Source organism: Anopheles ziemanni, chromosome 2 (assembly GCF_943734765.1).
Source record: "Anopheles ziemanni chromosome 2, idAnoZiCoDA_A2_x.2, whole genome shotgun sequence".
Taxonomy (NCBI): Eukaryota; Metazoa; Arthropoda; class Insecta; order Diptera; family Culicidae; genus Anopheles; species Anopheles ziemanni.
The window spans coordinates 42,369,287-42,385,141 of NC_080705.1; the positions used below are offsets into that span (position 1 = coordinate 42,369,287).

The 15,855-nt window shown below is 42.3% G+C and overlaps 3 protein-coding genes across 3 annotated transcripts in view; 2 read left to right on the top strand and 1 right to left on the bottom strand.

Annotated features, from left to right (window-relative positions):
• LOC131282323 (alpha-N-acetylgalactosaminidase) overlaps positions 1-5,437 on the top strand; it is a 48,255-nt gene extending 42,818 nt beyond the window's left edge. Inside the window, exons 3-7 of the mRNA XM_058311751.1 lie at positions 3,231-3,675; positions 3,770-3,931; positions 4,275-4,472; positions 4,558-4,722; positions 4,812-5,437. Coding sequence (XP_058167734.1) covers positions 3,231-3,675; positions 3,770-3,931; positions 4,275-4,472; positions 4,558-4,722; positions 4,812-4,970 — 1,129 coding nt within the window. The 3' untranslated portion in view covers positions 4,971-5,437. The remainder of the gene's footprint in view (positions 1-3,230; positions 3,676-3,769; positions 3,932-4,274; positions 4,473-4,557; positions 4,723-4,811) is intronic.
• The window catches only part of LOC131282322 (6-phosphofructo-2-kinase/fructose-2,6-bisphosphatase-like), a 64,705-nt gene extending 53,342 nt beyond the window's left edge, over positions 1-11,363 (bottom strand). The window contains exon 1 of the mRNA XM_058311750.1: positions 10,498-11,363. Within this exon, the coding sequence (XP_058167733.1) occupies positions 10,498-10,603 (106 nt within the window). The 5' untranslated portion in view covers positions 10,604-11,363. The remainder of the gene's footprint in view (positions 1-10,497) is intronic.
• Positions 11,364-14,655: 3,292 nt separating this feature from the next.
• LOC131283036 (uncharacterized) lies at positions 14,656-15,717 on the top strand. The gene is made up of 2 exons (XM_058312594.1): positions 14,656-15,013; positions 15,110-15,717. Exons 1-2 carry the CDS (start codon positions 14,699-14,701, stop codon positions 15,404-15,406), a joined length of 612 nt encoding a protein of 203 aa, XP_058168577.1. The 5' UTR covers positions 14,656-14,698; the 3' UTR covers positions 15,407-15,717.
• The last annotated feature ends 138 nt before the right edge of the window (positions 15,718-15,855 follow it).

The following is a 15,855-nucleotide window of genomic DNA, read 5'->3' on the forward strand; positions in this document are numbered from 1 at the left end:
TGGCTGCCTGATGGCGGACAACAGCCCAGGGTCTCCGTTGGTGTCGCCGATCGTGCTGGTAGAAATAATTGCTTCCTTGGACATTCACCAGGAGAGCGTGTCTTCACAATCAACGAGCGAGCGAAGGCACACGCCGGGACTCCACTCCACCGACATGCCACCCGTGTGGTGAATCATCACCACTTCTGCTGCTCACAAACCGCCAGGGGACCTCGCCTTTCCTTTACGAAATCCCGCAAACTATGGAATGGTCACTCATTTGCATAATGAGCATAATTATCGAACCAATCGATGATGGTTGGCGTGATGTGTCTCCGGTCGCCTCCATTTACCACTTCAGCACCCTTGGCTCTCCCTCATCCCGTCCGCGTACTGACCCGTCCGCGTAAGCATCTATGTTTTCCTAATGCCGCCGTAAATCCGCGAACCTCCTCGCTCCATTGTCCAACGGGGGGATTGGGTGTAGCTGTGCTCGTGTCAATTAAATTTAACAATTTTTCGATCAACGAAAGTCCCGACCGTTTGCTTCAGCACCCCTCCTCCATTGCGAACGTAGCACTCAGTGACAATCGCTCACAACGTCTACGAATCTTGGCTCGAGTCATTTCGCGACATCTTGAACAACACTCCAAACATGAGCTACACTCCGGAGGCTCGCGAGAAAGTTTACCACTTCTTCCAACGCGTCGGTCCGGCTGACCAGTTGACAAAACACACCACCCGACTCTACACAAACGTCGTGGAAGTCGTTAGAAAATGCTTAACCTGCCGGTTAAGTGCGGCTCTCCACGCGACAACGATCAGGTAAACAAGGTTCAAATTAGATCAAGATCAAGTGGAAGCTGTTGGTTGCTGGTGTTGGTTGGGGTGGTTTTGCAAGTCAATGCTTGACCCTTATTTTCCTGTTCGGTCAGCTGTGCAGGCAAAGCTGTATTATCTCGATTGTACGAATGAGGAAAGTTAACTCGGAACGCAAAGCAATTCAAAATAGACGATAGTTATCAACGGTTTCATAAACAAAATAGATAAGGAAGGATAAATGATCAAAAGTAATAGTTGAAAAGTTGTTACTTCATACACTGAAATCCCTGAATTTTAAGTATTAGACTACGTCTGTTTTACAAGCAAATTTACAAAGCAAAGCAAAGCACGCATACGCCAGTTCCGCAGTTCATTAGCAATTTTTTATAACGGATTAATACAACGTTTGATAAAGAGGTTTAAATCTATAAATTATAAAATGATTATAAACGTATAAACGAATTTGCTAGATAAGGAAGTTGCACAACGCAAGATTGATGAGTGAGAGTACTTTTAGGAAATATTTCTGCAGTCTGCAAATATTGTCTGATGTCAAATTATTTCGAGGTCATAGATAAACAAAACAAAGATAAACTTTTAAATGTACTGCATTATACCAAATGACCTTGCCCTTCGATATCCTTTTGGAAATCTAAACCGAGTTCAACGAATTGCATCGCATATTATCGTAGGACCAAAAAAAGCCTATTGACAACCGGATCGAACGCCCCGAAAAACTTGTCGTAGACTTAAAATCTAGCGTCCGATATATCGATTAAGGATGTATTGAGGGATCAAAACCTACCCCCATGTGCCTTTCTTAAATAGGAACCAAACTCAACGCAACAGGCGGTCTACAACACGCTGGGAAGCAAAGAATGAGAAAACACGGCTCAGATAAACTGGTCTTCCAGTGGACGGGTTTTCATACACAACGCCTTTCATCGATACCGGGTGTTAACAATAAACAAAGTTAAAAAAAACAATCGTTTCAACAAGGACACATTCTCTTCTTTTTGTAAACCATGTTTTGGTAACTGTAGATTGAAAAGAGAGGGAAAAAAAATCCTCCACCATAAAATGATACCACCTAGTCGGTGTCGATGTAGGACACGAAGCCGATCCCCATAGACCATTATCCCTCCTGAGTAACGGATAACCCGAAGCAGCTCCTTCAGCTCCATTGAAAAGGCAACGGTGTTGGAATAAATTGAATATAACAATGAATACATTTCCTAATCTCCTTCCCTCCCTAGTGTTGGGCTCCAGCTCGGGTTGATTATTTGATTTGAATTTGACCTCAAGTGGATCCGGTGCTGTTCAAGAGAGGATCTTCACAAAAGCCGAAGCGCATAATCGCGCTGTAATCGATCGATTCAATCGTTTTCTTTAGATATGATCTCGCGCCGCGACGCTTCTGCTCCAATCACTTTTTGTTGGGGACCGCTTCATCGATGCACCAGGCGCCAGGTTGGGAGAGGGCGCGCCTCATTGTTCGATCATTGTGTCCTTCGCTGTGTTGGCCGTGTCATTTTTCTGTCTCGAAATTGTAAAAGTCACGCGACGCAATACGTACACGCCTTAGGCTGATGGCAGCCGGCACACATTACGATCACAATTATGCGATCCACGCGAAGATCTGGGTCAGTTCTCTGGCCATTCCTTTTGAGAGGTAGTAGAATCATACAAAATATCCAGCTACCACACCACCCGGCCACTGTGACTGTGGGCACCCGGACAACAAAAAGGGTCACCCCACGGATCTGTCTAGCAAAGTTCGTTTGACCTATAGTGCAACGGTTTGGGGCCCGAGGCCAATGACAAAGTCACCATCTGGGAGCATCGGAGCTCGAGACCCGGCGTGGTTAAATCCAGGAAATCACGACCACACGTTCTAGGACCGCTTCTCGGTTGCCTTAGGCGGTTTGAAACACCTCATCGCTTTAATACTGCCATTAAGGTTACTGCGGAGAATGCATCCATCCACACGGAAAGGTTCCTCAATATATGGGTGGATCTCAAGCTGAAAGGGAGAAGCAGCCGCCCTTTTGCATGAAGGATGTTGCGTGACTGGGATAAAGGTCCGTACCGGCAAAATAAATAGAAAAGCACCGTTTTACAATGTGTTACTGCTGAAAGATCATTGGATTGGATGAACGCGGAAGGCATTCGTTGGACCGAAAGCCACAGAGTAATACATTATTCCACTTCAGATAACCCGCCAAAAAAATGAGAATAAGGTTTTGCTTAGAAGGATTAATTCAACTCCAGTGGGTTGAATAGAGTCCATGCAAAACGCATTGCAATCCTATTAAACTGAACCCATTTGTTCAAAAATAATGGAAACTTTTCTATCATATATAGAAATTGTATAAGCCTAACGGGTATAAAGCACTTAATTAAAACGATCTTTTATCTACTCTTCACAGTGAACACCTGTTCCGCACAATGTCCGATCTGGTCGTGAGCGAGGGCTACGCCGCCGTCGGCTACGAGTACATCAACGTGGACGACTGTTGGCTGGAGAAGTCCCGTGGGCCTCGTGGCGAACTGGTGGCCGACCGTCGACGCTTCCCTAGTGGCATGAAGGCCCTGGCCAACTACGTGCACGCCAAGGGACTTAAGTTCGGTATCTACGAGGACTACGGCAACTACACGTGTGCCGGTTACCCGGGCATCCTCGGCTTTTCTGCCAACGATGCGGCCCAGTTTGCGTCGTGGGATGTAGACTACGTTAAGCTGGACGGTTGCTACTCGCTGCCGATCGACATGGACCATGGGTATCCGGAGTTTGGTCGCAATCTGAACGCAACCGGCCGCCCGATGGTGTACTCGTGCAGTTGGCCAGTGTATCAGATCTACGCTGGAATGAATGTAAGCTCTCCCGACGATCGGAGTTTCTTGACTGGAGTGACTTTCGTTGGAGTGTAATACTAATTCCTTGTTTGTGTCGTACCTTTTCTTTCAGCCCAACTACTCATCGATCATTCAGCACTGCAATCTGTGGCGAAACTACGACGATATCCAGGACTCGTGGGCCTCGCTGGAGAGTATCATCGATTACTATGGCAACAATCAAGACGCAATCATTCCGAACGCTGGACCGGGTCATTGGAACGATCCCGACATGGTAAGTTCCTTGAGTTTCTAGCCGTGCAGCTGTTATCAGCACGACCAGTTTAAAGGCCAGCGCAGAATAAATACATACATAGAGAGGAAAGCAAGAGATTCACTCTCAGACTAACGTTCACAACAAAATCGCTCATCTTTTCTACGCCATAAGCCTACCTTTAGGCGTTTACTTAACGGAGTAGAAAGACATTCGTTGCCAACTACTATCGTGTTTTAATACATGGTTACAAAAAAATTAAATTATCTTTTACACAATATTAGCCAATAGAATGTAAGAATTCTGTAAATATTGAAAGTTATCCGTAAAGGCACTAATGTCCGTATGTTTTTCCCTATTTTAGCTGATCATCGGCAACTTCGGGCTCAGCTACGAGCAGTCTAAGACGCAAATGGCCCTCTGGGCAATCATGGCCGCACCGCTGATGATGTCCGTCGATCTGCGTACAATCAGGCCTGAGTTTAAGGCCATCCTGCAGAACCGCAAGATCATTGCGGTCGATCAGGATCCGCTCGGTATCCAGGGGCGACGAATCTACAAGGTAACGATGGCGTGTGCATGCAAGTGTAGCGAAGTGTTGTTTTCAATAAACATTTGTTTATTTTTTTACGTCTTGCATTGCGCAGCACAAGGGAATCGAGATCTGGTCGCGGCCCATCACCCCGATCTACCAGACGTACTACTCGTACGCAATCGCCTTTGTCAACCGGCGAACGGACGGTACCCCGTCGGACGTGGCCGTGACACTCCGTGAGCTGGGTTTGATTTCTCCCACCGGCTACAGGGTTGAGGTAATGTTGCTGTTTTCCCCATATCACGACAACAAACCTACCCGTTTGAGCGATATTAACCTTTCTGCATTGCTCTTCCGTTTATGTAGGATCTGTACGAGGAAGTGGACTACGGAATACTGAGCCCTCAGACCAAGATTAAGGTGAAGGTGAACCCCTCGGGAGTGGTGATTCTGCGTGCCGATGTACAGCCGGAACGTTTCTCCAAGAGACCGTACAATCCGATCTTCTACCGTTATCCCAACTAAGAAACTGAAAGGCGATGTTTGAAAAGCGAAGCTCGATCCCCAGGGTAGCATAAACAACGTGTCCCGACATCCTTATCTTCCGAAACTATTTTTAGACGTATCTTTTATTCTTGTCCCATCTAAAGGCAACCACTTTCACTCCATACGAAAGTGAATCTTTTTAAACGTATGTTTCCACACCTTAAACCTTCAAAAGGGAATGTAAGCATCAAGAGCAAAGCAATATCCTTCCATCGGACTACATTTCATAATGGTTCATGAGAAACCGACACAATAGATAGCTACGTAAGTGTATGAAACAAAAGAAATCAATGTTAAGGATAGTAAAATAGCAACAAAAGAGGATAGAAATCATGTGCCAGTTTTGATGGAAAACGACTAAATAGTAAAACATCTTATCAAGCCACAATAATGAAAACTGTTTCGTAGCAGAAGAATCCACAGTTATCTGCAAGAAGCACAGGATAGAAATCGGATAACCACAGCGCCAGGAAAAGCACTTAGGATAATAGTACACCATAATTGTGCTTCGAACCGAATCCAAATTGGTGCTTTCGAAACACGAAACAATACACAGGTGCTTCAAGGAGTTAAATACACCACGTTAAATGTGATTGAGCTTTTTTATTGAAACGTGGCTAACGACAACAAAACACATTTTAACAGTTTCTTGTAGGAGTTACCCATTTTCATTACTCCCTGCCCAACCCCTCGCGACGATTTGTGAGATGAATGTTTTCCCATCAGAATCCATGGCGTATGATACGTGCGTGTGTAAGGTTAGGTTTTGTACAGCGTATAATTTATGATACGGGACAGTGCGGCCTCGAGGCCGGGTATGTGTGATGTCCTTGAGGTTTTTTTCCTTTTTAGTTCTCTAAACCAATTGAAATTTGATGATAATAAATAAATTTTAAACATAATCTTTTGAGCAGTTGTTTCATTAACAAACAGATCTGTCAACACTTCATAAAAACAAGCCGATTAAAAGAGCATTTTTTGTTTCGAGAAGGATTTTAAGAGAACGCATGAAAGAACACATATTAAAAAAATGGAAAATATCAAACCCAAACACTTTTGAAATCATTTATGCGAGCTATGAACAAATTAGTAATTATTTATGAGAATGAAAGCGGTATAATACTTATATCATCATATACCGGAATATTTTTACTTTTACAATGATGTGATGCAATCGTTCAAAACTTGCTAAAATTACACCGGTATTTAGATTCATACATGTTAAAAATCTTTTTAGCACTTCCTATTTATGTATCAACGGGAAGATATTCCACTTAGATTAATAGTTTAAAACTATTTTTATCTTGATCACATATTTGCAGGATCATTTAATGGGCAACATCAACGAACAGCAGTGCACTTTCTTTAATCTTTCCACGCTATCATATATTTCTCTTTCAATTTGCCAGCGAAGGCAATCAAGACACTGGGCGTCTGAAACGAGTTCTAGAGAACGATTGTCGAGTCAATAGCGCGCTTTGCATGCAACGATACATACCGCAGCATCCACACGTCAGCAGTCGTTCGTTCCAGTCAAAGTCCATCTTTTGAACTCGCGAGCAACGACGCAGCTACACACCCTAAGCCTGGCGAAGGGCCAATGTGCATCCAATGTTTATTTAATCAGATGAACCTGTCCTACGATCGCCGGCGTAAAACCAGCCTATTCCAAAGTTCACCCTTCATCATTAGTGGAAAATATCATGGACCGATGGAATTTTTGAAAATGAAACAAGTTCTTAATAGTTTAATCAGGCAAAGGGATTATTATATATTTTACACTACTTCGTAAGACCCGGAATTATCCTGACTGATTACGGCAACAAAACGAGCGAAACGTGGAAAACTAAAAATAAAAAAAAGACATAAAACAACGTTCCACGATAAGGGGCCGGTGCCATGAACTTCTTATCTCCCGTGTACAACTGTGGACGCCTGTTGGTGTTCACCGGTCATGTGTATAGTACACGTGCTTGGGAAGGAACTATGTTGTTTACATTTCACTTTACAAATAGAACGAGATGGAGCACGCGGTGGCTTTTCGGAATAGTGAAATGCTCTGTTTAACAGAAATTTAGACGATTTTGTTTTCCTACTACCTCGCAACGGTTCGGCTGATACATTAGCGATAGATTTCCATAATCTTCCAATCCTTATTTTCCCCCTACCAGGTACTAATCAAGCCATTTACAGCCATTAAAATAAACAGATGGAAAAGATTACTACTCCTATAAAATTAACAAGCTTCATAAAATGTTGATGCGCCAAAGCAAATGATCAACAACAACCGATTCCTCCTTGATTAGCTTTCTTAGTATTTTTAACGGAACTGAAAAATATAAAATTCTTATACCTTTAATTTTAACATTGCAAACAGTTTCCAATGTTGTTTTGATATAGTCAAACATTTTCACATAGAGCACATGACAACTGAATTTCGAATGATAATTTTCTGTACACGAATTTTTGCTATGAAAACAATCCTCAAATGATGTGTACAGGCGTAACATGAAATCTCTCGATTATTTTTATCCTACAAAATGAAAACACAAACACTAACCCTATAAGCTTCAAGACTTTGCAGTCATCTGTTACAATTAACACCTTATAGACAGCTTGCTCTGAGCCCTAGATCAGAAGCGTATCTTTTCCTACAAAATAAACAAAATAGTTATAGAACTCCAAGAGAATAACAGATTGCCATACTGGAAGCTACGTGGACACATACTCGCCCATCACTGTAATCTAAGTGGTGGAGTAAATATTGAATCATTATGCAAAATGTGTTGCGGAACTAAACCAACAAAGCTTCCCCCTCCTGCTGGTATGTTGTTGTTTCACAAACTTATGCCAGATGTTGATAGAAAACCAACGGAACGAAACGGCAGACGTTATCGTCAAGCACGACCTACGACTCTGTTAAGTCGATTAGATAAAAATTATTCATCCGCACACCAAATGACATCGTCAGCGCATTGTTGCTAACGCTTTTAAAGATTATTGATCGATACGTTCGATCCAATCGAGAAAAACAGGGTGGGATGGAATATCTTTGTTTTTTTTTTCAAGATTCAACAACGGAGTTAATGACCCCAATCGAGCTACGCTTGCCAACATCCGCCATTGGATAAGGAGTAAATTTAAAGATTGCATCACGACCGGCAATGATCATTCGTCTGAGTTAGTAGTAGCTTGGGAAGAGAGATGTTGCTATCCCGTAGATTCTTGCTATTCTGTCTTTCGTTCGATAATAGCAATATGATTAAACACTAACAACTTACATGCTAGCTCATTCGGCTTGGATAGCGGAGCACTGTTGTTGACTGTTTACTCTTCTCGTGCTGCGTGTAACGTGTATTTAACGGTTGGTAAAAATAACTACTTGCGTATTTACAGGCCGCATGTCCTCTTTTTCATACCAACGCAACAATTGTCACAATTTATGCCCTCTCAGTGTCAACGCGCTTATGCATGAGATTAAATACCGTTGACCGGGCGAAAACATATTAATTTAAATTTAACATCGCGCCCCCGAGATGCATAGAGGGTTGGGTCGTTGTTGAAGCAAACACACCACTTTCACTATCGTCACAAATGCGAAAATGAATCTTCTTGCCACCTTTTTAAATGAGTACTGATAGAAATGTAATTATAGAAGAAGGAGTGGCTCGTGTTGACGTAGGATGATCAAATGATCGCAATTCTCATCGTCAGCAGATCCATTATGTAGAAAAAAAGTAGAAAATGATAAATATACAGATTGGGTTTGGTTCGCGTGTTATCTTGCCGTATGACGCCAACTAAATAACCAATATAACACGAGAAGATCTTGAAGCAAAGTGAGTCCGTCCGTACGTCTTCTGATTAAAATGACCTTGAAAGATGAGTTTCAATTTTCGCCCATTAAAGATGCCTATCCGCGTGCAGAAGCAACCCATCTGCTCACCCTCGCCTTTGCTAAGCACCCTACACACTGACCCAAATGTTTGGCCAACTCATCCTTCCTCCATCACGGTTTCACACCGTCGCGTGCAAATTGACGATCGAAAGTTTCCAGAACATCCAGCCAGCCGGTAGTAGCAGCATCACTTCCTCTGGCTAGCATAATAAGTTGAAAAATAAAGCCGTAAATCGTCCAAACGAAGCCAAGTAAAAATGCAATCGAAGCAGATAGAATTGATAAGGGGCAATGAAAATTAACTGCCGCGTTCAATTTAGCTTGTTTGCGGTGACAAAGACAGATAAGATAATCGAATTGGTTTGATGATTCGTTCAAAAGTTTAAAGTGGCCCTTGCTGTTTGTTTCTCTAAAAGAGGTATAGAGTCAGGATTTTAAAAAAAAATCTCCAAAGTGCACTAATCATACGTATTGATAATAAACGTAAAGATAATACACTAAATAAAGATATCAAGAGCTTCCGGGTGTGCTTTGTGCCTTTTTGAAATATTAACAGACAATCCTAAACTGGATACTTCATTAATCATTATCAGCCTAGTGCTGCTTTACTGGTACCCCGAACGTACTTCCCCCTGCCTCTAATGGTGTAATTAGCTCTGGATTTACTACTCAAACTTGAACTTGAACTTGATCTTTGCTGATGAAACAGCAGTCACATTCCAGCACGAGCTGGAAAATCTTGACTTAACGGGAACACCACCGGGTTTTTATTATACGAATCACATTTTTTTTTTATTATTTCAGTACACGAACTGTTTACCAGTTCAAATCAGTTATTGCTATAGAGTTCGAGGTAAGAACTATTTATAATAACAGCAATAGATCGGTAGTTGGGGGATTACTCTCGAAAATTTTCGTTGGAGATAATTTACCTTTACAGTTGTGATACAGCAGCATCGTTAAAATTTTTAGTTAGTTCTAAAATTTAAAGAAATATATTTGAAATATAATAAAAATATAGAACAAAAGAGGTATGCAAAAATGTACACTGAATTTGAATAACAATAAATAAATGCAAATCTATTCACTAAGTGATTTTTTTTAATATTCCTAGTGAAACTCAAACTTGCTAAAAAAAAAAAACAAAACAAATACTGATTTAAATACCTTAAGTGAGTGAATATAATACAAAATTTACAACTTTACAAACTGCTCTGGCTGATTGAGGCGCAAGTTTTGCGTCAGTGGAAAGTTTTCCTTCGTAATCAAATAATCTACCCAGAAGCAGACTGATGTAACATGGCACTTAACGAACGTCAATCAGAGTATTCTTATCTCAAGGTAGCATATGATCAGTAGAGTGCTCCATCAAAATAAACTAAAATAGAAAAAAATGCTTTATATTCAGAACTTGTTGCAACCTTGGCCAAACGGTACACATTTTATGTCTAATCAAATGCTCCTCCCCGAGTACTGTCGATCCGGGAAGAACAAACTGGGTCAAGGACCAATGACAAACGTCCTTTAAGTATCAAAGCACAGGGACACTGTAAATGGGCAGGCTGTAACTGAAACAACAACAAGACAAAAACATAAATGTCCACTTACGGTTAGCGGTCTTGTAGTAGTGCTGATTTGCATCCGAATGGCGCGTCAGGGTTTCCTCGCCTCCTTGCACTACCTTCGGATCGTTGGTCGTGGCGATCGGAGCCATGTTGAATTTTCCAGTTCAGGTTGGCGCTCTTGAGTAACACCTAATGGTTTCTGGGGACAGTTTCGCAAACAGCGTTGTCGCAAATTATCACAAGAAATTATCTAGTGTTCCGGTAACACCGAGCGTTACGACTTCCTGTTTTTAAAACGATTCACGGATACTTCAAAGCGCCCTTCACCTTTTGTCTCTATTTTGTTACCCCTTAGAATAGAAACGGTAGATACGACAAGCCTCCGCAAGGACGAATGATGTATGGATTTTTGCGTTGCTTTTTGAGCAGAGTTCAACACAAACTAGCGTTCAAAATCTGAAATCCGCGGAATGGTATCTTCGATAGGTTGTTGATTCGCCTTGAACGCAGTGAAAACAAAGAAACACACACACAAATTCACGTAAAAACTGGCGGAATTTCTTGTGGGTTGTTCGCTTCCGGGCCAGCTGACTAAAGACGCTTGCAGCAGGTGCTACACGGACCGATTGTTTTTATTTCCTGGAGCCTGTTCCGTTTCCGAAGAGTTCCCCAACGAAATTCCAAAGCTGTGGATGTTTGAGAGTTGCTTTTGCTCAAAATACCAAAACGATGCACCGTGTTCAGCGGAGAATGCACAACTCTTTCTCTTACGCTCTGTTATTTTCTCATCGAAACCAGCTGCTGCTGCAGTATGCACTTGCACTTTGGTTCGCGGTTTAAATTCGCCTGTGATACGCTCACTCTCGCTTCGCGGTCTCTAGCGGTCTCTAGGGTTTCTTCTCGGGCACGCGTACTACACACACGGCTGCACTCGATGCACTGAATTCTCGAATCGACGGCGTGTTGTGTTGACTGGACTAGGAAAGCACCAAGAACACACTGCACCGCTGATCTCAACACAATCTGCTTGTCGTTGACCGTCGAAAAGGTTGTTAAACTGTTTTATTTTTTCGAACGCTCGTTCTCTCTTTGACCAGACGATCGCTACAGTCGTGTACGCGCAATGGATCGATTGTGGTTCCGTATCGATCAGGTTTATAGACTCTAGGGCAATAACGAAGGGGGCGCGTGATTCGATCGAAACCGGACGAAGTACAAGCCCACCACCGATGGAAAGAGTAGGCCTCAGTAGGTCGGTTGATTTTTCTTCCCTATCAACCCAGGCGCTAAAATGAGACGAATCAGTCCAGTGTTCTTCGAGATGCGACGGCTTTTTTCTTTTCTTTCTTGAATCAGTATCGGTACAATTCAAAACAAAAACAACGCTGGATGGATGATGCCGGCAACACCCCGGGTGAAGAGATACGACGCTTATCAGCGGCGCCGAGGATCTCCCCGTACACGCCCAAACACGCTGATCGAAAATGAAACAAAATTCACGGTGACCACTTTTTCCACAACACACCGCGTGGACACCACGGGCACAGCAGTTTCGAGGGCGGTAACGGTTGCTTCACCGAAACGTTTGGAACGGCGCAAAAATTAGACGAGTGTTTCTACGAAAGCCGTACGGCACGGATGGGCTTTTTGTTTCGCGGAATGATGACGTTGGATGTGTGAAGCCGCAGAAATGTTCACTTAGTAGTGGCGGCTAAATATGTTTCACTGTTATCCACTTTGCCGGAACGAAGGAAGACTAAAATTAATCCTCTTTCGTGAGCCCGCGTTGGGGAAAGCTTCTTTTATTTTGTCGCTTTAAATACGAGCCACCACTTGTTGTTTACGACTTTACCTTCAATTATTGGTGCCCAAAAAAATTGACCTACTGGCCTTGCTTTGTGTCGCTTACACACACAGTCCTGGGGGGTTTAGCTTCTTGTCTCTGCTTCACTGAAGTGATCTGACGATGTGTGTTCGATTAGTTTCCTCAAATCAAAACACTCATGGCCATCGGCCCGGTAGAAGCCGGGAGGCGCTGCTACTGGTTCCTTGCCAGCGTTCCGTAGTATTAAAGCCAGTTTAGAAACGTTAATTGTTGTGCTGGTATGGAGCGGTTAGTTTCGTTCCTACTGGGATACGACACTGCAGCTACTAACTGTCTAAAACTGACACAAAACGAACTCGATTGAAATTGATGCACTTTACTTGTAAACAGTCTCAAGCTAGAGGATTTCACTTAAATACACAGAATCGCCGGACAGATAGAAAGACAGCGTCAGCACGACTGAATCTGTGACTTTGTCCCGCCGATGATGGTCGGTCTCGATTTTAGGAAGGATGTTTAAAAATAATTCTAGACCTCCTCGCTACGAGCGCACAAATCAAATGCGGCGACCGGCAGATGAATGTTCGACTTTGCCCCAATCAAGATGATGGTGTGAAGACAAACCTACAACGACATGTTAGCGGAGGGCGCTAATACAACCATCCATTCTAATGTTGCCACTGGCCGATCAGCGCATAGCGCGGTAAGATATTATACATAGATAGATATTGGACAATATTCAGCGCTTTTCAGGAAACGATATTTTTTCTGTTTCTTTTTAAAGAAAATACTATTGACACAATCGAACCTTCGTGATCGACTCGTTGATCATCTTTAAGTCTAAAATTCAGTATAACGAATGATCACCGATCTACCGCCTTGCAGGTTGCAGTAATTTTCCCCAAAGAAAGGCCAAAACCCACAGAAATGATGTCAAGACATTGAAAACAAAAATAGTCCAAAACGCAAATGACCATTTCAAATGATTCAATCGGATTTGTTTTCAAAACCCATAAAATATTCCCGATTACCCAATGCGGCGTATCGTAAGATACCCCACGTTGTCCTAGAATCTAGAGCCTACACGATCGCAGCTGCGGAGGCGCGGTGTACTTCCATCATGCGCACTCGCATTGTGGAGATCACGGAACACCAAGAATAATCTTCATGTCTTTTGCTCTCAGCATGGTATACTCATCGGTCGAATCTGTCCGCTGCTGTCAAGGCCTGGGTTTCCCGTGCTATTCATTCATTTTCAGCGTGATGTAATTAGGTGCATCATTTACTTTTATCCTATAGTGAAACAAAGATATCTTTAAGTAATCGTCATTGTTTCAACGACGTTGAGACAGTTTGTGCATTCAAACAAAGATTTTTTCTACGTCTTTGCTATCAAGTCCGGTGCCAATAAACTTTTGAACTAACTCGAAAATGCTTACTTACCCAATTGCTACAACCACTGGGTGCTCTTGGCCTGAGGAAACACTGTTCGAAACAGTCAAGCTCATTCGCCAAAAATTCGTCTACGCCATCCTTCTAACTTTTCTTAATTTAGGCCTATCATGCCTCCTCCTTCTTCAGAAAGCGAAATCATGTTTCGTACACCTAGCATGAAAATACGAAACACCTAAATAACACACACGGGCCTAGTGACTACCAAACTGATAAAAGCTTAAGTCACACATCTAAACTAGATTCTGAACCATCATCTGATAACTGAAGTATGGGAAAGCGAATCGATTCCTTGTGGCTATAGAACTTCGGATTCATGTACCTTAAATACAGAAAGCGAGATATGTTCGAGGAGACTCCATCTAGACACACCAACGAGGCTTTGTGGATGTTCCGTCGCGAAATTTAGTGCATTTGACGAGCACGTGGAACAATTCACAACCGTTTTTGTTATTGTACTCGTGAATACCATGAGTTTTCATGTACTTGTGGTATATCGACTAACTTACAAGGATTTAAAAATATCACATATATTTAAAAATGATATAAAAATGTAAGCAATATTCAACCAGTAAAATCCAGTAAAGCCGTTTATCGTCAAGACAGTTGGGAGTGGTATTGCTGATTTTGAGAATTGTGTTTCAACTTTCCAGTTGCAGCAAACAAGTCTTCTTTAAGTTTTCTCTCCCAGTTCGTTGGATTTTGAGGAGTTGAAAATGTTGAAAAACTATGAGAAATTTGTTTGTAATTTAAACTAGGATAGTATCACGCATCCGCCAGCTCTAGTTGCCCATGGGAGGAAGTTCTGAAACATACACCTTAAACGCATTCTGCAACTTGAATACAGCTTGACGTTTCCAAAGGGTGCACATGTTTTGTTTAGGTTTCAGATGACATATCCGTTTCTTGCCTTGATCTGCCGCAACTATCCGGTTCGCGAAGTGTTAAACAAAATACAAACTAAAACATGGGAAAGAATAAACACGGAAAAAAGAAGGTATATTTAAGCAACGTCGACGTTCCCCTGTCCAAAACGGACGCAAAGGTCGTGAAAGCAAACGCACCCGTAAACGGGACCGTTCAGCCCCCGAAATCAATTCTGAAACCGGCATCGTCCCAGCAACCATCAACATCGACCGATTGCAACAAATACGTGGTACCGGAGCTATTCTCAACCCTAGCCGTGTGCCAGAAGATTGAAAGAGTAAAAAACACACAATATCCATTAATCACAAACTCCGGGCAGCTTACACCCAATAGCAAAAAACAACTGAACACAAAGGTAATACACGATCGTGCACGACGGTAAAACGAGGTCGTTGATCATTGGCTTATTGACTTATTTGTTGTTCAAATTCGTTACCCTTTTCCCACACAGATTACAAAGAAGCTCAATCACCAACCCGATGCAAATGTATACAGTCGACTAACGCCGGTTGTCGTGAACGACAATCTGCGTCCTCCTGCAGAAACGCGCACCAAATATCAGTTCACCGGCAAAAAGGATCCCGAGCCAACGCTGAGCGATTATTTGATGCCAATCGAACCGTACAAAATTGAGTACGCCATAGCGCTGCCAGTGCATACCATGGGCAAGGTACAAGCAGACAATTATCCAAACATTATATACGTGATGTCGAATCTTGACGGAGAGTTCGGATTAAGGCTTAATTAGGATTAGAGTCATATGACCCGAAATGAATGCTTCTATAGGTTTAATCTAATATCATGATGCAGATCGAATGTAACGCATTTGAGCATTTATTTATTCAATTTTGTTCGGTATTGGATTGTGCATTCAGGAATCTAACACACTTGTATTATGTATTCGTTCATGGTTTGCCTGGGAATACTATCAGAAACGTTTTTTAGTAAAGTTAGGTTTGTATTAAATTTGTGTGAAATTATGTATTAATTTTACCCTTTCACCGGACGTGAATGTCTCCATCATCATCACAGCAATACTGTTAATTCCTGGTACTTTTCCGATCTACGACGAATTTATCCATCGGGTCATTATGTATGAACATGCTAAAAGTTTTTTTTTCGCAATCGTAACGTTCGCATCGAAAACTGTGATTTTTGCATTCAATCGTTTCCTCTTTTCCCATACGTGTGTACGCA